The 25,183-nt window shown below is 41.7% G+C and overlaps 1 protein-coding gene across 1 annotated transcript; it reads right to left on the minus strand.

Moving 5' to 3' along the window:
• Positions 1 to 58: 58 nt before the first annotated feature.
• Positions 59 to 21,690, minus strand: TKT (transketolase). The gene is made up of 14 exons (XM_021533155.3): positions 21,426 to 21,690; positions 16,733 to 16,850; positions 15,302 to 15,415; positions 14,568 to 14,665; positions 12,764 to 12,955; positions 11,838 to 11,956; positions 10,768 to 10,961; positions 10,072 to 10,236; positions 9,319 to 9,475; positions 4,724 to 4,854; positions 3,748 to 3,831; positions 3,480 to 3,573; positions 1,862 to 1,984; positions 59 to 354 (listed from the first exon to the last, which is right to left on the minus strand). The coding sequence occupies exons 1-14, from the start codon at positions 21,530 to 21,532 to the stop codon at positions 167 to 169; spliced, it is 1,884 nt and encodes a 627-aa protein (XP_021388830.1). The 5' UTR covers positions 21,533 to 21,690; the 3' UTR covers positions 59 to 166.
• Positions 21,691 to 25,183: the final 3,493 nt, after the last annotated feature.

A 25,183-nucleotide genomic window follows, 5' to 3' on the forward strand; every position in this document is an offset into this window, starting at 1 on the left:
ACATGCAGGTATTGCCCCACAACACCAAACCCCACAGAGAAAAGATGACACCACAGAAGGTTTTTTAAGCTGGTATTTTTATTAGAACTCTCTACATAAAGCACCTTTGCCTGCCTTAACCTCTCCGAACGCAGCTCTTCTGTTACACAGCACGAGGTGCTCTGATCTACTCCGCGTTCCTGGATTTGGACACGGCTGCCCTCACTGCCTGCATGATGGCATCCTTGTCAATGCCAAACATCCTCAGCAGCTCAGCTGGCTTCCCACTGCGGGGCACGTGGGACACGGCCAGGCGAGTGACGGTGACACCGGGCTCGCCCACGACAGCGGCACACACGGCTTCGCCAATGCCACCTGTGGAGAGAGAGCAGACACGGCACTGACGGAGCGCCCCGCAGGAGCATCCACACTGTCTGTGTAGGGCCTGCAACTTGCAGCCTCCATTCCCAGCCTCAGCAAAACTCCGATCACACAGGCCTGGGTGGCCAAATGAAAACCCTGTCCTGTGTCAAAGGCATCCTAAAAGGACAAGCAGGCTGCCATTTCTGAAGTACTCGGCCATAAGCAGCAGGACACACCTGCCTCTCAAGGGCACAGGACTGTCAGCAAGCTCTCACCGCTTTGACATCAGCCACCAGGAACCAGGTTTAAAAATGCACTTTGACTGAAGAGCATTTACAAGTGTACTTAACGTGCTGAAACTCCAACCAATCTCGGCAGCACTTCAGAACTCCATCTTTTCACAGTGCCTGTACGTGCTGCTGGGCACCCCTCTGGGTTATGTAACGTATTCACAACCTTTGCTCAGAGCTCAGCTCTGACTCACTATCAGTCACAGGGACAAAGGATGCAACGGGAACTGCATGGAGGCAGGAGGGACACTGGAAGCAGAAGTACTAGTGAAGAAAACAGGACTTGTGTCAAAAGCAAGTGCTGTGAGACTTGGTAGGAGAGACACCTTCTCTAATACTGCTACCCTTCAGAGAGTGTATCCAGGATCACAGGGCTGCCCACAGCTCCAGGTGTGGTGGGATTTAACTAAACAGCCTGCAACACAGATGCCTGCACCACAGAGTACTGTGCCAGCACAAAGCCCCTGTTCAACACCTCACAGCTAAGACTCTGCTGTCTTGCAAACCTGCAGTAAAATACTAGTCCAGAGCTGAACACTAAGTTAGGAAATGATGAGGTTCAGTGATCTATCACCATCCATAGTCTAGAACAAAACGTGGTGTATCCAGCACTTATGGTTGAACCAACTCACTTCAGGTACCTGGCAAAAGTGATGCTCACCTTAAATTAAGATAATATTCTCATAACTATATCTACTAATTCTGTTAGTAGATATCTATGGTGGTGGAGAAGAAAAAGGGAGGAATTTATCCCAGAGTAGCTTTGGAAAAACTATGGAAGCTGCCCAAACCTGATTTCAAGTAACCTGGATCCTAGCTTTTGGACACGTGGAATACTTAAACCTGCACAGCAATGGTCTCTCTTGCAATTTCACACCTGCAAAGAAGCTGCTGTACAGCCTGTCAGAGAACACTCTGAGCAGAACCCCTGCAGCACAGCAGGAGTTTACAATTTCACTGGGCACAAATGAATCCAGACTTCACTTGGACCAAACACACAAAGGGCACACAAGGCCAAGTTAATCAGAAAGGCAGCCCTGATTACCCCTTAAAGCTTTGTAGCCTTTCAACCCTCAGTGTCACATTATAATCCTAACAGTACCAAAAAAACCCTGAAATCTCTCTTTTGCTTTCATGGGATGACAGCATCAGGTCTCATACTCCTCTGTCAGGTCAGAAGCTGTGAGCTTTTAGCCTCTGAGGGCTGTGACCTCCCAGACCCTTCTCACCTTCATGGTAATGGTCCTCAACAGTGATGATTCTGCCCTTGGTTGCTCTTGCGTTTTCAAGTATTGTCTTCTTATCCAGGGGCTTTATAGTGAAGAGGTCAATCACACGGATGTAGATTTTTTCTGCATAAATAAATAAAAATTATTTGCAACAATGAGTTGCAACATGCAAGAAAATGCCAGTGGTACAGGCAATGGCTGTGATCTCCTAGACCATTATGAGAACTGCCCACATGAACTCCCAGGTACCTGTACCTATGGCTCATCTACCACAGAACCCAGCCAAGCCTTATTTTTATATATATTCTTTCTCCATGCACCTTGTGGAATAGTGATATCCATTTATTCCCAGACATGATGGAGGAAACTTGGATGAGGGACACAAGGTTACCAGGAGCACCCATCAGCAAAACAGTCATCTAATTGGCATTCCCCGGGTAAGAGAAAATCCAGTCACCAGAGAAATCCTTTCTCAGGCTGCTGCAGACCTTTATTGGCAAGCGAAGTACAATTTCCACCTGATTTTTGGTGTGTAGGCATTATGAATTCTTTCTTCACTGCAGGCTGCCACCTCTCAGGTGTGCCTGTCTGAGCTGCCCAGCCCTACCAGTGCACCCTTAAGGTTGGTTGGCACCAAACCCAGATTTGCCCTGCCCTCATAAGGCAGGCCCAGTGGCTCATTAAAATTGCACACAAATGGCAATTGTTTATAAAGAATAGCAATTATGTGAGGTTGTCTCTAATCCTGGCTGGCTGAACACTGGGCTGACTCCTACACATGAAGAGGCCCTATTGTCAGTTTTGTGACTGAAGGCTCTTTAGTGGCCAATACATTTTGGCTTTTAGGCCCTGCCTCTGCACTATGGGATTATCTCCAGAGGTGATTACTCAGACTTCAAGATCAGCAGAGCATTGTAAAGCACTCTAAGTGTAGAAAAATAACAATGGTTCTGAAAATACAACTTTTAAAATGTCCTAAACTCAAGGTCATGAAAAAGTATCCGTCCACTCAGATGCTGCACACAAAACTCCCCATAAGCCACAGGCAGCATTACTGTATTATCTCCTGCTATTTGTAATCTCTTCTTGGGGGGAGGCTCCTGACTCAAAGATGGGTTTTTGATGGTTTCTTTCTCTTATTCCATTGAAAGATTACCATTGCTGTGAGATGGCAGTGACTTGAGCACTGCCATAGATTTGTGCCCCTTCTATGCTAGTTCAGAGCTGCTGCATTCAAAGAAATACAGGTCAACAGTGAGCCCAACCCAGGGCCAGGTGGCCGTGGGCACACACAGGTGACAAGCTGTGGTTTGGGACCTCGCTCCTCACACAGTGTCCCCAAGCCCCTGCCCACAGAGCACTACCACAGATCAGCAATTCTAAGGAGACCCTGATGTGATCTGTTGTCAATTTTCATGGCTACTAATGCTGTCAACCAACTAAACCCTCCTCCATTAGGCACGACTGGCAGCTGCATGCTGTGCTGTACTGTATCTGCTAACAGGTACCTGACTAGCTGTCTGAACAGTGTAATTAATGTTTACCAGTACAAAGGGTGAGCAGTTAGGCTGGCTAGTATTGATTTTTTTTCCTGTGTTGCATGACAAAAAGGACTCACCTTTTCTGAGCTGCTCTGCTGCAGCCAGTGCTTCATGGAGAGTGACTCCTGCTCCAATCACAGTCACTTGGTCATCCTTACTCTTCAAAATCACCTGCAAGAAAACATGTCCATGTGTTTTTAACTCTTAATCTTACTGGGATTTTTTTATATTTCTAGAGATTTTAATGAAAAGACCAAATATTTGCAATACTTTAGAGGGAAAAGGGCTTTTACAAAAGGAGCACTGCATATTTTCTGTGATTCTATTTATCTGTGCAGTATTTACCTTTGCCTGTCCAATATGGAAGTCCTCATTGTTGTTGTAAATGACAGGGTTTTCAGGACGACTGGTTCTGATGAAACAAATGCCCTGTTTCCGAGGCAAACATGATAGAAGTTAGGAAAACATAAAAGTGTTGACATTCTAGTTGATAAATCCTATAAAAAAAAATACAGCAAAATGTCTTTTTCTATTTGTCTGATGTGCACCCTCCTATGTTGCCTCTGGTTCTTATAAGTAAACTCTGCCCCACCAATTCCCATTAGTCCTTTGTGGCAGCTGGTTGCTTCAAACAGTACAAAACACTTCACCTCCTCTTAGTCCACACTGATAACTTACAGTTGCCTTTCTGATTCCAAGATACTTATTTCTCTTTTGTTCTCTTGTGGAAATGGAGAATCCTGCTTGAGTTAATTCGGCTCTTGGAAACTTACCATACATGTGCAACTTTTACTCTGTCAACTTTACTCTGTCAGTTTTAAATTAGAGAATAATGCTGGGTTGAAAGTAAGGAAAAAGGCTTTCCATCAGTTAAAGTTCAGATGCCCTTCCAGAAGAAGTAGCAAACTTGTACTTTAATGTCTTCTTCCCACTCCTTTCCCCATACTGATCAAAGAGATGATCAAAATCCACAATATAGAGATTTATCTTTCCATATCCAGCTTCAAGTTTGATCCCAGAGATAAGGTACTAGGAGAGAGCACTTTTAGGTTTGCTAAAGACCTAGACTTATTCAATATAGATTCAAACTGCACTTGTGTACTCATTTACATCTTTCCAAATCTGGCCCACAGCATTCAAGACTGTTCATTCTGCACTAGCCTGGACAGAACCTTTCCTTGAAAAGAAAACATCCCACTGCCCCACTGGAGTCTTGGGAAGAATTTACGTGGGTAGAGACATGCAAGAAACATGCCAGAAGCAACAAGAGTAGTACAAAAGAGAGAATTATTCTCTGGGTCAGAAATACTGTGATGCAAACCTTGGTGTTGGCAGCTATTTCCACTGCTTTTTCAGTGGCTACAGCATCGCTGGGGTAAAACACAGTGGAATTGGGAATAGCCCGGAACATGCACAGATCCTCCAGCCCCATCTGAGATGGCCCATCCTCACCTGAAAGAATTAAAGCAGGGTTACAAAAGAGCAAGTGCACATTTTTTACAATCACTCAATATAGAAGTGAGGTTCAATGTAAACCAGGCAAAAAAGGAGAAAAGGATAAAATCAGGCACACACACGACATGCAAGTCTACCTGCTTGAGAAAAGAATCATCTTCTCCTTAAACTTGGAACCATCTAAACAGTAAATAAGGATAGAAAGAGACTAAAAAGAAAGAAAACTAGGATTAAAAAGAAAAAATAGGAAATAAAGTATAACAGTAAAACAACACAAAAGGAATACAACCAAATATGAAGGGTACAGATACAGAAAGAGGGTCACAAGATATCTGAACATCCTCAGATTTACATGTGCTGAGGCAAAATTTATACTTGTCAATAAGTGTTCCTCCAGATTTAAACTGCTGAAAACGTGAAAGGAGAATTGCATGTGTCCCATCACAAATGGAGAGTGCAATTGGTACAACTACTCTCAAATTCTTAGGCTGATTTCAAGATTAAATGAAGGGTATGCATGTATTTTTTAATACTGTAAAAAGGTCTTTTAAGGAGCAATAGGGCATCTGTGTTGTTAATTTAACAACTCAAGCACCTCATGGCACAAACTGCAGATCTATGAAAAGGAATCATTAGCCAGGACACGTGCTGGGTGCCATGGTTTTCCATGGTTAAAGAAACAACCACCACAACACCCCCCGCCCCAGTGACCTCATGTAACGGAGCTTTGGGAATGGCACTGCTCCAACCAGCCATGCACAGAGCTCTGAATGCACTCATGTCACAGCCTGCAGCAGCAGGGCTCAGAGCCTTCCCACATGCACCCGCTACCTGTTATTCAAGAAGGACGAGTTCACGAGGAAGGAGGAGAATATTTTCCTAAGAGCAGCACAAAATTCTGAAGAACTTTAAACACGTTAAAGAGATCAATCATTGAACTCTGCCACTGCACATTACCAATAAAGTAAGCACAGATCAGGAAAAGGAAGTGTCTCGGCTTTGAATCAAACCCTCTCAACATCACAGTTTCTAAATGTGTGCACTCTGAATGAGAGGGATCCAGTGGGCATTTTCCTAAAATGCACTCACACAGTGAAGACACAGAAGGAAAATGAAATTATGAAGAATAAGATTATCAGTGATAATTTTAATATCCTGAATCTGAATCTTAGGCAAGGTAGAGAGTTACTCATGCTTGTCCCGCTTTTGCTATGGTGGTGCCAATACCACCAACATTCAAAGCTACTCAATTCAATTCAAAGTAACTTACAGACTGGCACCAAGTTGAGTCTGGCCCCAAGTCTTTATGAAAATCTCAATTTATATGGTTTTGGAACACCACAGATCAAATGAGAGTATAATTCTCAATTACATCTGCAAAACCTCCATTTATAGCTTAATAAAAGAAGTAAGTGCTTAATGTGAGCAGTAGCAAATGTCTAAACAATTGATATTTCTATTTCTGACACATGTACACTATGATTTTTTTTCTATATGTTCAGTTTGAAAAATACAGATTTTTCCATTATCCTCTTATGACCTTAAAACTTATTCAATCCATAACAACTTTCAGTCCATTAGCAACTATAGGTCTAGGAGAGAACTTGTACAAGTTCAGAAGGTCATTGTGATAGCTATTTCTCATAAATTTAATGGTTCAAATTTCAGTGCAGCAGAAGCCCAGGTCTGCCTAGAACTGCATATGTAAAACTTCAATTTTCACCACAGATCGAGATTGGATTTTGAATTGCATGCAAATTTGGAATTTCATACAGGCCCAAAGGTAAAATAAATATTATTTATTTTATAAATAATAATATTTATTTTATAAATTATAATAAGAAGTATGCTTCATTCATACCCTTTCATTTAAAGTTGAATTTTTTAACTGCTAAAGGATTTATCTGAATAACTTTCTTTATAACTCTTCATATAAGTTGCAAAACTTATATTAACATCATACAACTCTTGATATAACTTTATATAACTCTTTATATAAGTTGCAAAACTTTAGGTTGAAATTCTTTTTTGAAAATCAAGTTGAGGCTTGAATGAGATTTGTACCTCAAACAACTTCATAAATCCAAGTCTGCACTTCACAGTCACAGATTCCAGCAGAACATTTCACGTGCTGAAAATTGAAACTTGGAAGTGTAGTTCTAGGAGACAATTCAGGTAACCCAAAGGAGTTTTATCTTCTTAAATCAGCAAAGGCCAAACTGAACTGGCTTTTGCATCAAAACCCTGCTTGCTAAAAGTCTGAAGGTGGAAGGACTGATTTTAGTAGGAGGCTTGCAACAGAAGCCCTCCCTTAATAACTTAACACAATAATACAGTCTCTACTCCAGAGAACTATACTGCTACAAATTTGAGGTCTGAGATGAGATGGTATGTGTTTATGAAGCATCTTTAAATCTCTACCAATATTACAGATCAAATTTTCTGTTTTGTTTTAAATGAAAATAAAACAAAACCAACTCTCCTCCAAACTTTACTGCCAGCCAAAAGTATTAAATCAGCTGAAAAACTGATGTATGCAGAGAACCTTAATTTACTACCCCTGTCAGCGTTCCCTCTCTTTCCCTTTCCCTAGAAATACCTACTTAGTTTTTCAAGCATGAATGTCTACTTGCATTTTTCTTCTTGGTATGCAAGTCTGTTCCTGTTTTCATAGGTCATGTCTATGCATTTCAGATAAAAAATAAAATTCTCTTCCTCCTTCAAAGCCAACCCATTATGATCTGACATGTTCTGAACAGTTACAGTGGGAAGACAAGACCAGAGAAGGCTCTGCTGGTGAGGGCCCTCAGACAGTTGGACTGAGATGTGCTGGCTCTGCTGCCTTGGTCTCCACTGGTGTCCTTTTCCCACACCTCTCAGATGGATGGACTGCAGAACACGGCCTGGGCGAGCAAAGTTCATTCTGCTGTAAGATATCCTGGGTTTGGTTGGGATGGTTAGTTTTTTACCTTAGCTGGTACAGTGGTGTGTTTTGGATTTAGGATGAGAATACTGTTGATAACACACCAATGTTTTGGTTGTTGCTGTGTGGTGTTATCCTAAATCAAGGAATTTTCAGTGTCCTCATGCTCTGCCAGTGAGGAGATGGACAAAAAGCTGAGAGGGACCATGGCACAGACAGCTGGGCCACAGGGACATTCCACACCACAGAATGCCATGCTCAGCATACAAACTGGGGAGGGTTGGCTGGAAGGGTCTGACCACAGCTCAGGGACCAGCTGGGCATTGGCCAGTGGGTGTTGAGAAATTATATTGTGCTTCTTTTTCAGAGTTTTTTTTTATAATTACAATTTTTATTATTAGCAGTAGTAATAGTAGTAATAGTAGTTAACTTACAAGTTTTTTCTGAGTCTCCTCCCAGTCCCACTGCAGGGACAGGGAGTGTGTGAGTGGTTGGGTGGAACTTGGTGTCCAGCTGAGATTAAACCACAACAGATCAGGCTTGTGACCTCCTGAGGAACCTCAATATACAAGAGTCTATGGGAGCTGACCAGATGTGTCACAGAGTCCTGAGGGAATTGGCTGATGTAGCTGCCAAGACACTCCTCATGAAAAGTCACAGCAGTACCAGGTGGAGTCCCAGTGACTGCAAAAAGGGAAACACTGCACCTGGTTTTAAAAAGGGGAAAAGAGAGAATCCTGGGAACTACCAACTACCACTCTGTGCCTGGGAAGACCCTGGAACAGATTCTCCTAGAAGCAGTACTAAGGCACATGGGGAGAGGGAAGTGATTCAAGACAGCCAAGGGTAAGTCCTGCCTGACTTTGAGCAACCTGGTCTAGTGGGAGATGTTGGAAGGAGATGACCTTTAAGATCCTTCCAACCAAAACTTTCTATGATACAATTTTCTGAATTATGTAACAGCTTCACAGTTCCTGTTTCATTAGTATGCAAGAGATTTGGGATTTTTTTTAATCACCATATTAACAATTTCAGTAGTAGAAAATGCTGTGATAAGTTGAAGTAGTTATTTCAAATGTGTGATCTCTAAAGTGTTTTTGAGATGGATGGGCAAGAGCATCTGTGCAAGAACAGTATCATTAGTTTCTCATTTAAGGGACTGGGAAACAATGGTACAGTAAGCACGTGACTATTTTCTCCAAAGAAGACATCAAAGATGAAATGGAACCTAAACCCTCAGTTTCAGTCCAATCCCTGCATATCGGTCTTTACTTGTACAGTAGGAAATCTTGTAGGGAAAAGTCCTATTTTCATCAGGCCAAAGAGGAAAAACAAGCCGACAACAGCTTGAAATTTTTCTCATTCTTTCTAAATACAAGAGAAGTGTACTTGCAAATACGGCTTCCTCCTATCACTGCTGCACAGTTACACCACGCCAGCTACAGTACAGCTTGCTTCCACAGAGCAGGATCTTGGCTGCCAGACCCTTCTCACTGGGTGGATGGGGACTGCTGCTAGGGAGCCGTGGGTGCCCTTACCGATGGAGACGCCGCAGTGGGAGCCGCAGAGGTTGATGTTGCTGTCGGAGATGGCAGCCATGCGGATCTGGTCGAACGCCCGTGTGAAGAAGGTGGCAAAGGTGCTGGCAAAAGCAACGGTCCTGTCACGAGTGGCACAACCAACTGCAATGCTCACCTGAAAGAGGGACATTGGATAAGAACAGTGAATTCCTCATTTATCACTGGTTTCCAGGATCATCATCTGTGGGACTTCTTGCCCTAAAAATTTAGCAAGAAGCTCTCAATGCAGATTAAAAATCTGTTTAGTCCTGCTTCTAATTGCTGGCATTTCCAGAGAGGAAAGGAAGCAACTCACCCTCCCAATTATCTATTCTCCTGCATCTCCTCTGCTCCATGCTTCAACTGCTAGCTGTTATTGTTGACTCTTACTGGCAGATTCTTTATCTGCTTAAAGCAGCCATTCAGAGATTTTTAAGACTTATCTCCCTCTTTCTTCTCCTGGTTCAAAGGCTTAGGTTCTCAGTCCAATGGACATGGTCTTGCTATCTCCAGAGGACAAAAATCATTAGTAAGAAGGAATGGATTTACTTGTGTTACTTGGACTGGTATTTACTAAAAAAGACCTTCTTTAGCAAAATGGAAATTAGAACAAGGTTCCTAAATTGGTTTTTGCTACAATAATCTCACATTTATTTGAAAAACAAGTATTAGACCCCCAAGACTGTAGGGGAACTCACACTGATCTTTCAATAAACCCAAGGGAGCAGTTACCATGTTCTGCTCAGCAATGTAGCACTCAATGTAGCGACTGGGATGTTCCTTCTTGAAGAGCTCTGAGAAGGTGGAGTTCTTTGTGTCGCCATCCAGAGCAATCACTCGATCGTTGGCATGGCCCAGTTTTGCAAGCGCGACCCCGTAAGCCTTGCGGGTGGCCCACTGCAAAAGGAAACACACCAGGGCTGCTGTAACTTGCTGCTTTCTAGAGGCTTTTTTTTTATTCCTGTTTAATTGTTTTCAAATGACAGCAGTATCAAAAGTACATATGAGTACGGTGACACACAGAAGAGTAAACAAACTCACAGTGAAGCATTAGAAAATACATCTGTGCTAAAATTGGCAACTCTCCACCAATCTGGCTAGGAAATGTTTAAAACCTTGCTTTCCAATCATGGAAATTCACCGAAACTCAAAGAGTTTCTTCAATTTTAAAGGCACATTAAGTAGTTTAGAAATTTGATAATCATGAAATGAAGAAGAGTGATTTGAATCTCCATATTTTAATATGTTTATATACCCTTTCAATACCCAGCACGTTGACTGTGTCACACAACAAAAATAGGTGTCTGTCTACTGAGAAGAGGTGGGCATTTGCAACTGGGGCAAGGGATAACACAAAACCTCCTGCCGTCCAGTTAAACAGTCTCACACTTTGAAATATCTGACTATCAGTGAAAAAGAAGGGAATACCTTTTCTCCCACTTTGTAAGTTGGTGGAGATGGCATCTTAATGTTTCTAATATTTATTATAGGTGCATCTTCTTCTGGAAGGGCTGGAGAAAGCTTTTTCTTGTTTTGGATTCTGTCATCTATTTCCTGAATGACCTGTTCAGCCATATTTTTTGGAAGGGGCTTTCCATGCCAGCTTTCCTTATCTTCAACACCTGTATATTTAAAGTCACATTAAAAGTAAGAAAAGTATAAAAACAATTTAGGTTTTTAGCTGCAGGTTTTACCCAGATAAAAGTGCAGTGGAGTATGACAGTCCATTAATTTCTTCCAAGGAAGAAATTCCTTGAAAAATAACAGTAGTATTCAACTGCATTAAGACAGACATAGTTAAACAAATAGGAGGAATTTTACATAATCAAATTATATATATTTCAAACTTGTGACACAATCCCAGCATCTTCTACTGAAATTATTTGTTAATTTGCACCTAACAGATCTAAGTGTGGCAGGAAGCAACCAGTAAATCAATGTGAACATTTCAACAGTTCTACTTAAACAAACTCAGATAAGTTTGAAACAACAGTTAACCAAGGTGTCCAATTCAAACAAGATCTGATATTTTACAGCTTTATTTTAATAGCTTCTGTTGACTCTTATCTGTGCTCCCGGCACTAACAGCCAAATCACCTCTCTGGCTAATACACTGCTTTTCCCTCAGTCACTGCAAATAATGAACTTTGCTTGCTTACTCAATGAAAAGGAATGAAGACATTAACTGCTGTTATTAATATTTATCTGGTCAGAAAGGCAAGCTCAGAGTGCTGCTAAAAGCTGTGGCTAAAGGGAATCAAGGCAACTCTTGACACACTGAGTTGAGTGTGCATTTGCTCCGTCCCAAGGATAGAACACTCCATAGCTGGCACACGTCTAACTTGAGAGGGCCAAACCAATTTTCTCTGTAATAATGTTGATGAGAGGTACAGAAGGTGAAAGACTTTCTGCAGGCTGTTGCTCAGATGTGCAGGTACCTGTACTGCAGCACTAGGTATACATTATATCTACATGTAAAGCAATAATTGTTTTATTACCTGATATGCCTTTGCCTTTAAAAGTCTTTGCAATGATGGCTGTTGGCTGATGTTTGGCCTGGCCAAAGGCTTTGCAAAGCTCCTCCACACTGTGTCCATCCACAATGATGGCATGCCAGCTAAGAACACAAACAGATCAGCTGTTTCTAAAGGGTTTTAGCATGTGACATTCTCTGGTAGTCAGCAATAACAATAACAAATACTAACTTCATTCCAGTGCAGTGTCTTTTTAAGAGACACAAAATATGCCAGAAACACAAACTAGCATTTATTTGAGACCATAAAAAATAGCACAGCTGCTTTTTTATAATGTAAAATGAGTCACAGGGGGATCAACAACTATGAGCAAAATTCACAGCCCACAGATAACTAAATTATTCTACATTTCTTCAGACATAATGGCCATTTTTAATCACAAGAGCAAATCAAACATCTAGAATTAAGATGAAAACTGACAAGAGACGTTGATTAAAAAAAGCCAAAACACTCAGGCATAATTTGGTTTCTATTGTATCTGACAATTTTTTAGGATGGACTTTGCATCTGCATGGAGACATGAAACTAAATGAAAGCCAATACAAAAAGAATTCTCTTACTTTCCATGCTGGTTTTTTTCTGATCTACTTGCTATAATAGGACACATGGTCACAGTTATAAAATCTGAATTTGATGTGTTAAAAACAGCTTTAAGACCCCTAACAGATTTATCTGTGCAAGCAGTCCTTATTTTTCCTCAAAACCAACAAATTTTGCCACTTTCAATATTCCTGCTGCAGCCATAAAATTGACAAATATCAGGCGTTATGAAAGACCATCTTCCTTGCTGATGGAATCCTTTAGAGCTGAAAGCTCATTTGAACAACTCTGAGAAGCAAATAGAACATTTTCAAATGAGAGATTATCCTGAGCTTCTCCCACTCACATACCCAAAGGCCTCGCAGCGTTTCTGGTAGATTTCAACGTGATGCTGCAGAGGAGCAGGGTCACTTTGTCCAAGACGATTAATATCAAATATAGCAACAAGATTATCAAGCTTGTAAAAGCCAGCAAAGGCCATTGCCTCCCAAACAGAGCCTTCAGATAACTCTCCATCTCCAAGCAGACAGTACACTCGGTAGCTAGAAGAAATTAAAAATGAAAATAAATTAGGTTTGATGTGTAAGTACTATTAAATCAAAACTCCTCTAATAATTCATAGTAAGAATTCACTTCATTTTTCTATCCCAAACTCAATTCCCATTGTTCAATGCATTCACCTCTACTAAAGTTACATAATCTTAGACAAATCAAATTAAAATATTTATAAGCTGTTACATGTTAGAAAAATAAGATGAGAAATACTGTACTCCTTTGCAAACCTTGGTCTCAAAAAAATCAAGTCTTAAACCTCCCACTGCAAGGCTTGGCTGAACAAGCCCATTGAACACTGTCACTGTGACTCAGCAAGATCCTGAACAATGCAGGGACAGTTACCTCTGCTTCCTCCTTCCTCCCATATACCCTCTGGAAGGACAACCAGCAGGAATTAATTTCAGGAAACTCTACATTGTGCACGAGCTCAACTATGGATTAGAGCATACTGCACAATAAATTCAGAGTTCAGGAAAAAGATAACCAACGTTATATATAGAATTTGTAGACTATTTCTTCAACCACTGAAGCCCTTTATTTAGATAAAACTCAGCAGGAGTACTGCCTCATCTCTACCAAATTCAGCCACAGTGTTTGTCTTTTACTACCACTCTTCTTCAGAATGATAAAACTTTGTAAATGTTTATTACCCATTAAAATTAAATTTTAAAAAATAGTAAATTATTCTTCAAATATATAATTTAAAAACAAAATAATCAAGATGGCTGTCAGTGATTTTTTTTACTCAACATGAAGCTATAACAGACTTATATCAGCTATAACTGATTCCTACCTGCCTTCAGCTAAATGTGAACTCCTTGCACTTAAGCTGCTCCCCAGTGCTGCACGCAAGACCACCTTTTCCTTTTGCCATGTAAGCACTAGTTAGATTTTTTCCACACGTAGCATCTGCTAAACTCAATTAAAATCAGCAAGTCATCTTTCACAGAAATGATTTCAAGCTAGTGAAGTGTAGGACACATTAACTAGGCAGCCTATGCTCGGATGTACTAGAACTGTCAAATAAAATATATCAACTACATCGGGCTATTTTTCTCCTCATACAGATTTGCCTTTAGACATCTTCTTTTCTTGTGCACAAAACAAATGGCAGGAGCAGTCATTTTTGTCTCTGTGGAGTCAAGTGCCTTTCTGATAACATTTTGGAGCCCTACTTTATGATTCAATTATGCTATTATTGACCATAACTGTTTCTTATCCAGCATTCTCCATTATTTGTCATCTGACTTTGAAAGACATCTCCAGCTCCCACTTTCCTTCTAAAGGGACACATCCAGTCTCAAAATGGATATCAGTTACTCTCTGGAAGTTAGAGGCTCCTCCAACAACTCCCTGTCTTCTCTGTTCAGGAACATCAGCTTGCAATGCTGTCAGGTTACAAAAGAAACACACATATGCACTAATTGTTACTAATCTTTAAACCCGTGGTATTTTCACTGGCAACAGCTTTGTAATTATCTATAATTTAAAACCTGAATTTGAAATCTGATTTGGGATTGAATAAAGGAGAATGAATCTATCTATGTAATTTAGCAAAATTTTCCCATTGAATACCTATAATAATGAAAATGGAGTTACCTAGCTCTGTCAAAGAATTTGCCAGTGTATGCCATTCCACAAGCAGCACCAAGACCCTGCCCAAGAGATCCAGTAGCCACATCAGTGAAGGTTTGTCTCTGAGAATAAAAAGGCAACAATTATTTTACAGTTATGAAATAGAAGATGTAATTTCCAATGCTAGAAGATGATTTAACATACATCACAATGCACCTTCTCAGCCATAACAATGTGCAAGTCCCTCTAAATCTTGCTGTGAACCCCTGATTTCTCTGCAATGCAAGTTTCCTTTCTTGATGACTGTCACAACTGGGCACTCTGAGAAGGAATGGAATTTCTCAGCTATGCTTTAGATGGCAACAGTTAAGAATAGATGATTTTGTGTAAAAAAAGAATCAATTGAAACAACTGGCTGGGAATGGAAAGACCAGTGAGGTGGCCAAACTGGGTGTAAACTCTTGAAATACCTGAAAGCTGCTTAAAGGGCAAGTGAAGCCTGGATGCAACTTTACCTAAACATTTATGAAATGGAAAATACTGCCATGCAGGGCTGCAGGGGAACTTTACTACAACAATAAAGATCATTTCTACATGCTCGTTCAAACTCAAATTCAGTTTTGAAGCCATAAATGCCATCATCCTTCTTAGAAGTCTTTATCTTTCCTGTACTGCTGGCAACCAAAATTGCTGTGAAATATGCACACTTCTTGTTTTACAGAAAACATACTTCCGTATCAAAGATTATGAGCACTCACTGGCACTGGGTGTCCTTCTAGGACAGAATCAATTTTCCTCAAGTTCAGTAATTCTGCTTCTTGTAGAAAGCCAGCCTCTGCCCAAACAGAATATAAAATTGGTGCTGCGTGACCCTAGAGAGAAACAGAAATTGTAAACAAAACACAAGTTTCAAAATTCCTGACTATCAGGACAAAATTCTACAAAGCTGACAAACCCTGAAATCAGGTTCTTGTGCCCATTAGGAAGGCATGGAGTTATTAAACAGTTTTACAGTGCACACATCCACACTGATGCTTGTTCCCCACATCGCTGCTTACAGCACCCTAGTTCTAGTGTTATCTCACTAGAACTTCCTTCAATATGAATGTACTCGGGGTTGAGTGCAGTGAGTGACAACAGGCAAAGTTTTAAGCTTTGTACACTCAGACCTTTGTAGAGCAGTCATCTTCCACTCCTGGAGTCATCAGGAGTCAAAAGAGCACAAAGAGGTTTGAAGCCATTTAGCAACTCCGGACAGAAACACTGATTAATTAGAGAGCTAAAGTAAACATGAGGAAGTGACTCTCAGTGCTTCACTACCTCAGAATCAACTACTTGCTTCTCACTCAGTTCCTTCTTTCAGAGTGGCCACCAGAAATGGCAAGCTATATCCAGCACAAGGGCATTCACCATGGGCTCCACAGCACTACTGCAAGCCACCACGGGAGGAATTCTGACTCAGAGATGGAATGTGCGTCACTGGAGCACTTCATCTGCCATATTTTACATTTTTTGAAGGCCCCTCACCTGCCTTTATGTCATATGAACAATATATCCCCGCGATTTGCAAGGGCACAATGTAAAAGGGGACAGAAACACTAACAGCCAGCACAGATTGGGGTTTAAGTGTTTTCTGACCCACAGTGGCTTCAGATGTAACAGTGACTTTAGTACCATACTGGCACAGTAGGAATGCAAACTACAAACTATTCACTAACTTGCACTGTTTCATATAATGCTCCCTGAGAAGCTGGCAGGAATTAGTGCCCACTGTGACATGGCTGCAGGCAGAACAGCAGGGCTGCATTTAACAAGAGAGCACAAAAGCCAACTGCAACTGCCTCGTTAGAAAAAGAAAGCAGACCTTACTGCATCCTGATGGATTGTATAGACAATATAATATTTATTATTTAACATTACAACAATGTAACATAGTGGAGTTAAGACTTATCAGGACACATTACAAAGACCTTTTTTAAACTGTTTTTAAGTTATGTTGCAACTTAATTTAGCCAGCTTCTTTCTGTAGCAGACAAATTCCAGACTCTTAAATATTTCCAACAGACTTCTCTGCAGATGTCAGTGTATGTAAACACAAGTCAAAGAAGACAAGTCAATTAAATCTACAGACAGACAGCTCTTTGCTAGCAGATTGTAACAGGACAGAAAACCAGTAATTATTTATTTACCTTTGAAAGAACAAACCGGTCGTTGCTGGCGTTCCTGGGGTCTTGCACTTTGTACCTCATGGTATGGAAAAACAGCACAGACATAATCTCTGCTGCACTGCAACATGATGTAGGGTGGCTACAAGTCAAGAAGACCCAAGATTACCACTTGTGTTACTGTTTCCTCAGGACCACATCTTTGTACTTCATCAGACCCCAACTCCTCAGCATTAAAATACACAAATCTGAAGTGTTTGATAACCCACCCCTGTGCTGTTTCCCCAATGCCAATCAAATACTTTGAGATAAAGTTTTACAGTGACCTGGTTGAAATGGGTGTTCAATCAGGGCCCTGCTGACAGCTCAAGGACTTGTTTTTTAGAGCTCTCCCTTCTTCTCCATGCCAAGGATCACCACCTGAAGGGGTGGCTGAAGCACAGGACAGTCACACAGGCTGTGTCAGCCTGGGCCTGAAATCAGACTCCACTGATTATCTGGTGGCAGAAATTCACACCAGTGCAGAGGAAACAAGGACAGCTTTCCACAGAACTGGAGCCACTCTCTGAGTGGAGAAATTAAAAGCATGGCATCAGGATTTGTTCAGGCTCTGATGCACATGCAGAGATTGGTAATGCAAGATTAGCTTCTGCAGAGAGTTCTGGAACTTTTACAGTAGTAAAATTTAGGAACCATTTCATTGAACCACATTAGAGCTGACAGAATAAGAATTCTGATTTCTAAAGAGGACATTAAATAATGCAATTCTTGTTTTCATCTTCTACTGAAACTGGATATAGAAATTTACTGTCTCCAGTAAACACCCAGCTACATGTTGTAAAATACTAAATTGCTTAATCTTTGGTTAAGAGGGGAACTAACATTTTCTACATTTACATCTTTATAAGTTTGAAATATTGACTTGTGTAGGATAACAGCAGCATGAATTCATACTTCAGCTATAACTTGCCTTAGGAATACACAGGCCCATTTCACAGGTAACTGTGCCATAAAGTACCAACAAGTGAATGTAAAGTCATATGAAGAGGCTATGCAAGGAGCAAATATGGAGTTATTCCATGACAAGGTATATATTTAATTCAAAGTGCAGTAGAAGGGCACAGAATTACTTCTATTTATCTACATTACTGTAATTTTCGTAATAATCACTGTAGTTCTTATGCACCTGGAATGGGTGGCACCACTTGACCACTTGGAAGTACCAGCCTTGGCTTTTCACTTGCTATAAAGCTTAAAAGGGATAAGGAAGCTCTTTAAAAATCTTTACTGAGTATGGAAAATAGCATTTTTCAGATTTTACTGATGCAAACATAATTCTTGACATCAGCCATTGCTACTGAAGTACAGGAAAGTGGATGATGAAGAGTAAGGAGGTTGGAAAAGCAGTTTCTTCTCACTTCATCTTCTAACAACATTTACTTTTCATCTTTAGCAGGCTATTCAAATATTCATCCTACTTGTAAAACAGGACAAACTGACTATGAAAGTGCCACTTTCGTTTCCTACATGTACATTTACCATGCATGTTAGGATTAGACAACACTTTCACTAGAACTTTAATCAGAATATTTTATTTTGATAGTAATAAAACTTCCCGCCCAACATCCCCAACATAACTGTAATAAGAGAACAAAAACATGCAAAACACTTGCAAAATACAAATTATGGTTAGTGTTCATCCCTTAGTAAGTACTCACACACAGGGAACCAAGAGAATTAGCTTTAAACCATGGTTCAAACATATTAGTAAATATTTATGTATTTGAGTTAATCAATAAGCCTTACATGCTTGTTTAAAGCTTTCATTCCTTTATATTAACTTTATACTTAACCATACTTCTATGAACTCCTGGTCTTGATTTAAAAAGTTTTAAACCACCTAAAATGGTAGCATGTGGAAATAAAAAAAAAAAAAAAAAAAAAGTAGAAAAATTTAATAAATTACCTGAAAATTGGAAAAAAATCTTGTTAAAGCTACAGATTAATTAAATTAACTTCTACTATCAGAAATAAATTAAAAAAAAACCCTTAACTTTGAAATACAGTCCTTCAGTAGGAAGCCAAATCAACACCAAAATCATGGACCCACACAAAACAAGGGTAAGATAATTGCTCCAAGTTAGTTTTGTGGGTGTTTTTTATTACTATGCATCAATTGATATTTGTTCTATCTACATGTGTCCACACATTTCAAAGAATAGTGGTGGAAAGCTAAAATGGAACACTGAGTCAAAACCAAAAAAAACTGAAGAAAAAATCATCTGCAACAAGTGATCACATCACATATTATGAAACTTAACTGCCTCTTAAGAAACTCTTGCAACTTCCACTTTTAAGAATGTATCCATCCTGCTATATGATGCCAAGACACTGTTTCAAAACTGCAGAAATCTATCATAACCTACAGCAGACTCTACCCATTTCAATGGGAATATGTGCACTACTTATCTAAAAGAAAAAGCTCTTCCATGCCCCAAAGCAAGTATATTCAATCTTTACAAATAACCTAATCAAATATTTTGCCCACGTAAGTAATTCTGAGCACAAAATTTTTTTTCCAGTTCACTGAATTTTTCCACTCCAGCTGATGAAATACACAAAGTGATGTGTTTAAGCAACTTCAGGATCAGACTGAGTTAGGTCTTGTCCAGGCAAAGACTGTACTTTCTTTAATAGAAGGTAAAAGAAGTAAAGACTGCAAGAACTGGTGTGACATATCTACCACACCACCACTTGTGTTGCAATACACACCACAGTTCACAGAAATTACTTCCTTGAAAGTAATAGGCAGGTTCTGTTTTTTCTGAAGTGCTTTTATGGCAAGTGTTTCCTTCATTTTTTACAAGCTACACCTTTAACAAACACGTATTTCCTTAACAAAGTCAAAGCCATCATGACAATTCAGATTTTTAATTAAGTGCAAGCTTCTGTTTAAACTTAACTTGCATTCAAACATCTTTTCCCATCCTCAATGCACACCAGCAATTTAAGCAAAGCACACTGTCTCAGTTTTTGGAAAGCATTCATAACGCACAGCTGCTTTGGAAATGCACATGCTTTGCCTAACTCCAAAACAGACTGAATGTCTTTTGGGCACATTACTACACCATCATCTTGGCAACCAAATCTTATTAAGAAAATATATTACTTATCAACAGAATCTTCTCTCAAGAGCCCATCTTTCATAATCTGCATGTTATCAGGTTGTGTAATAATTTCAGACTACACAACCCCAGTGGCAGAATAAACCAAAGGGATTAATGAAATGCCTTTGTGCTAGAAGGACTTAGTATTGTAGCGCAGATGAACCAGTGAATAAAAAGTTTAAGTAAAAATAGTTTTACTGTTTCTTCATCAGTATGTTGAGAATGGTTTTGCTGGTGAATTTCATGGACTGCAGAAGAGAAGCAGAGGCTGTAGTATGATCCTTACTCATTAACATCACATCAGACATAACTAAGAATTTTATCTGTTGATGGGACAACTGATACCATACATCCCTGTGGCCTGCTTAAAATACTTACTGGAAGCTGAACACAGAAGCCCAAGCTCTAGAAAGCACAGTTTTTCAATTTACACTTTCACACAGACTTGTGTAATACTGTACACTGCAGCTCTGAAACAAATCAAGAACTAAAAGGGCAGTTGTTGGGTATCCCACACTTGTCTCTTCAGACTAGACCCTACAAGACAGATTTGTAAAAAGCACTGCCCTGGCTTGCTGAGAGGTTTCCCGCGTCCAACACCCCATTTCCCAGGAAGAACCACAGCAGCACTTTCATTTGCTGTCTGCTAACGAACGAGTAAAGTTCAGCTTCGAGAGCCATGTGAGGGAGCTCATGGCAGGCACAGGATGGGGACTGTAAAGCAATTGAAAGAAGCTTTATAATATTTTGCACATCACCTTTCTTCACATAAACCTCAGCATCCAAAGGATTCCTTCACTTTTATTTTTAAACAGTGCAGCTAGTTTCAAAGAGGTCCAAAGGAAGAAATTGCAACAAGACGGGATATATGTAAAAAAGTCCAACCCATCACTTTACATGGAAGCATTCTTATATTTTCCAAGCAGAAAAAATGGTTTTAATTTTACATGACTAAAAGCGGGTTATTTGCAGAGAAATTTTTTTTCCATAGGTAAAGCACGATCAAAGAAAGGATAACCCTGGAATCTGCACACATCAGAGCCCACACTAAATCCTGTCCAGAGGCCTGAATAAACTGCCCATTGGAGACCGCAGGCATTGCACAGATAATCCCACTTGGGCTCACTTGAAATTCTGTGCAGAATTAGTTCCAACTGACGGGCACGCAATGAAAAAGAAGCCGCTTGCGCCTCGGGCACAAATTCTTTGGTTTCCAGTCCTGCCCCAACTTAGCATTCCCGGCCTGTCTCCCAGCCACAACACCCGGCGGCACCGGCGGCCGGCGCGGCCCGGCGCGGGCGGGCTGTGCCGCGGAGCCCCCGCCGCCATTTCCACACGTGCCGCCTCCGCATCCACAGCGCCGGGGCTTCGGGGGCATCGCCCTGCCGCGGCTCGGGGGCTCCGGGGCACCGGAGCGTCTCCGGGCAGCGGGAGCCCGGCGCGGCCCCTCCCAGCGCCATCCCGAGGCCGGATGCAGCCCCGGGATGCGGGAGCGCGGCTCCGGTGTGCGGCCGGGGCTGGGTCGCTGCACTCCCGCCTCCCTCACTCACCCGGAGCCGGCCGCGGTCGTGGCCTTGATGGAGCTGATGCGGAGCCGGTTGGCCGCGTCCTTCAGCGCCTGCAGCGTCTGCTGGTCGGGTTTGTGGTAATCCTCCATGTGGGCGACGCGGGAGGGCGGCGGCGGCGGCGGCGGGTCTCGGGCGGCGGCTGGACCTCGTCTGAGGACGGGCTTTGCGATGCGGCGGCGCGGCTCACCGGGGCCGAGCGCTGGGGCGGAGAGAGGAGCGCGGAGGAGGGGAGAGGAGCGAGGGGGCGGAGAGAGGAGCGGCGGGCTCCCTCCATCCTCCTCCCTCCCTCCCTCCCTCCCTGCTGCCGCCGCCCGCGGCCGGGCCGGGCCCGCTCTGCGCTCGGCGCTCGGCGCTCGGCGCGGCCCCGCCCGCGGCGCCATTTCCGCGGCAGCCGCGCTCCCCGCTCGGGGAATCACGGCGGCGGGGCGCTGCAAGGGAGCTCTGGAGACCACCAGTGCAACCCCCTGCCGAGGCAGGGGCACCCGGGGCAGGTGGGTTTGGAATGTCTGCAGGGAGGGGCGCTCCAGCCTCCCCTGGGCAGCTGCTCCACCGCTCTGCCCCCTCAACGTAAAGAAGTTCTCTCATATTGAGGTAGAATTTCGTGTGGTTTAGTTTTGGCCGTTGCTCCTGTCCTGTTGCTGGGCACCACTGAAAGGCATTTGGCACCATCCTCTTGGCCCCTGTCTTTGAGATGTTTATATGCATTAATGAGGTCCCCTCAGTCTTCCCCAGAATAAACAGGCCCAGCTCCCACAGTCTCTCCCCATAAGAGATGTTCCAGATCCCTCATCTACAGTGGAGGCCTCCACTGTACCGCTCCAGCAGTGCCGTGTCTGTCTTGTGTGAGGAGCCAGAACTGGATAGAGAACTCCAGATGTGCCCCACCTGGGCCGAGTAGAGGGGCAGGATCACCTCCCTCAACATGTTTGATTCTACCCCTGCTCCATAAAGCTGTTGGTCTCCACCCGTCTGTCCCTGTGTCTAAAAGAATGTTACAGTATCCCACATCTCAACAGTAGCCTGCTTCTTCCACACAGGTGAAACAGTAGCAGATTTGCCCCGTGTGGCTTCCTGTCAGGATATCATTCATATTTCCATAACATGTTATAAAATTTGATGAACACAGAGACTTTTGCATAAAATATTGACTTCACCAGCCATCAATCAGCCAATACATTTTCTCTAGCAATTCTGAACACTATGACATTAATGCTAGACTTAAATAGGCAAGGAAAATATTTATATTTGTTCTAGAAAGCTCAAGCAGCACTAGAAGTCACAATCTAGAAACAACCAAAAAAAGGCTAATCAGATAACAATGACAAAACAATAGTAGTGCTAGGTTGAAGGTTGGAATTGACAACCTAAAAGGTATCTTCCAACGTTGATGATTCTATCACTCTAAGATACCTCAGATCTTGCTCATTCAACCTGGTATTCCTGCACTGCACTTTTGTATTTCAGTGTTCTGTCCAGTGATAGTTTGTCCTAGAAACTGTGTTATATTGATTTAAAAATATCCTAGTTACATGTAGTGAACTAATGCTATCATCATCATATACTTCCAGAAGACACTGAACCATTCCCATTAAAAACCTTAAACCTTCACCTTCAGGGCTCTGCAGACTTTGGGTTTCAGAAACAAAGGAAACCACCTCTATCCACAGAGGATTCGGCCATGCTCACTTGGCAAACTGCCAGTAGGAAGTAGCATGTGAAACTTTTAGCAAGGTACAATAAAAGGTTTTTCCATAAACTAACCAATTGATTAGAAAAATAAAAGCAGACAACACTCCCTTAGCTTAACTGTTTTGTTAAGTGTTTCATCAGCTGTCTTCTTGAAAATCCTTTTAATAAAGATCTTCAGAAGAAAAACTAGACTGGAAATAGGCCAGGAAGGATAAAACATAGCCAAACAACCAGACTTGACAGTAGCAAAGTGCAGAGGTTGTTCTGGAGAGCACACTATTCAAAGGTTAACTTCTGCAACTGCCTCTTGCTCTGCTCCAGTCTATATTTGACCTTCAAATAATAGGGTAGGGTAGGCCTACTACCTGTGGTGGGGGTTTTTTGTGTGGTTTTTTTTTTTTTTTTTTCTGCAGAACCACTTACCAAAATCTTATCACTTCAGTAATACACTTTGAAATTATATGGACAATAAAATCAGGATACGGTAGAACCTGATGAGAATCACACAAGCCTTGGTTTAAATTTAGGAACTCCGAAGACATGGGTCGTAATGCCAAGAGCTTTCAGTGGCAGAGCAGAGGGCCAAGAAATGGGGGTATTAATGCACTTTCATTGTGCAGGTTTCCTCTCACGGTACAGAAAGACACCTTGTAGACCTTGTAAGCCACTATGTTTAAACAGCAGCTTGGAAATTAAGTAACACATGATAGCTAGAAAGTAGCTACTTGTGCAGGAAGTCATACCAAAGAGATCCTAGCTGAGGAAACAGAAACAGGGCTGCCAGACACAGTGGAGACAATCAACAGCCATTCTTAACAGCAGTTTCCCCACAATATTCCTGTTAAAATCCACTTTGGTACAACGAGATAGGGACTCCTTTTGTCCTCCTGGAGCTCTGATGCCCAAAGGAATATTGTCAGTAGGGGAATATGAAAGATCTCAAGAGTTACAAGTAACATCTATGAGAAATGCTGATTTTTTTTCTATTTTGCAGATTTTAAACTATAAAATCTACCCTAACTGTTGGTGAGGTAACAGTAAATTCAAACCTAAGTTCCTTGCATAAGATCCTTAACTGAACCTTATATATGCTACACACCAGCAAATATCTTGCTCGGGATCTTCTTGTGCCATTGCCTCAAATAGGCCTAAAATCAAATTAACGTTGTAGAGTGAGGGTGACCAACTTCTCTGAGCATGTTGCACAACTTTTCCTCTTCTCCTCTGTCCATTCCTGCATCCTTTCAACAGCCTGTCAGCCTTCTCAAGGCAACGGCACACTTGATTGTGTCTGCAGTCATATGGTCAGAAGGTAAGACTAAGGCAGCTTGAGCCAGCATTTTGGATCAAGTTTCCTGCTTGTTCCTTGCTCACTGTGCTCTGCCTTTCTCTGCTGAGCAGTCCCAGAGCTCGTGAACTGGATTCATTTCAAATAAAGATGAAACAGAAGTTTCTGTCTGAGAAAGAAGCTAATTCATCCCATCTGTTAATGAGTATTCAGTTCAACAGGACAGACAAAAGCCAGTGTGGAGCAGAATTCAAAGTCCCTTATAGTGCAGATGGGGAGTCCTCAGCACTTTGTCATGTGCTCTACAGACCTGCTCCACTGGAATCTCCTACCTGCTGCTGTAGTCAAAGGCACAGAACCATTTTAGCAGCACAGCAACATTTATTATCTTGAGCTCTGTCCCATGCTCATGGATTTGAGAGCAGTTGTTAAAATACTGGCTGCACTGAGGAAGGGAATTACACTTTCTATCACCCCTGCCATTTAAAACTGTTCTTTAGACAGATGTTGACATTTGGCTTGACCATCATCTCACTGACATGGAGTTATCTATGTCAGCTGAGTGAGGTTAAGCAGGATAGTTTGGTCTTCTCTAATCTGTGGTTTAGAAGAGGTGCATAAAGTAAATTCTTCAAATGAGGCCAAGTGTAAGTGAAATCATGTTCATGACGCCAAACTCCACAATGTTTTGTATTGACCAAAGATACATTAAGAAAACATGGCTGTGTGTCCAATTTCAGCTCCATAAAAAAAAAAAAAATTC

The sequence above is a fragment of the Lonchura striata genome, chromosome 12, assembly GCF_046129695.1.
Source record: "Lonchura striata isolate bLonStr1 chromosome 12, bLonStr1.mat, whole genome shotgun sequence".
In the NCBI taxonomy this organism is placed as follows: domain Eukaryota; kingdom Metazoa; phylum Chordata; class Aves; order Passeriformes; family Estrildidae; genus Lonchura; species Lonchura striata.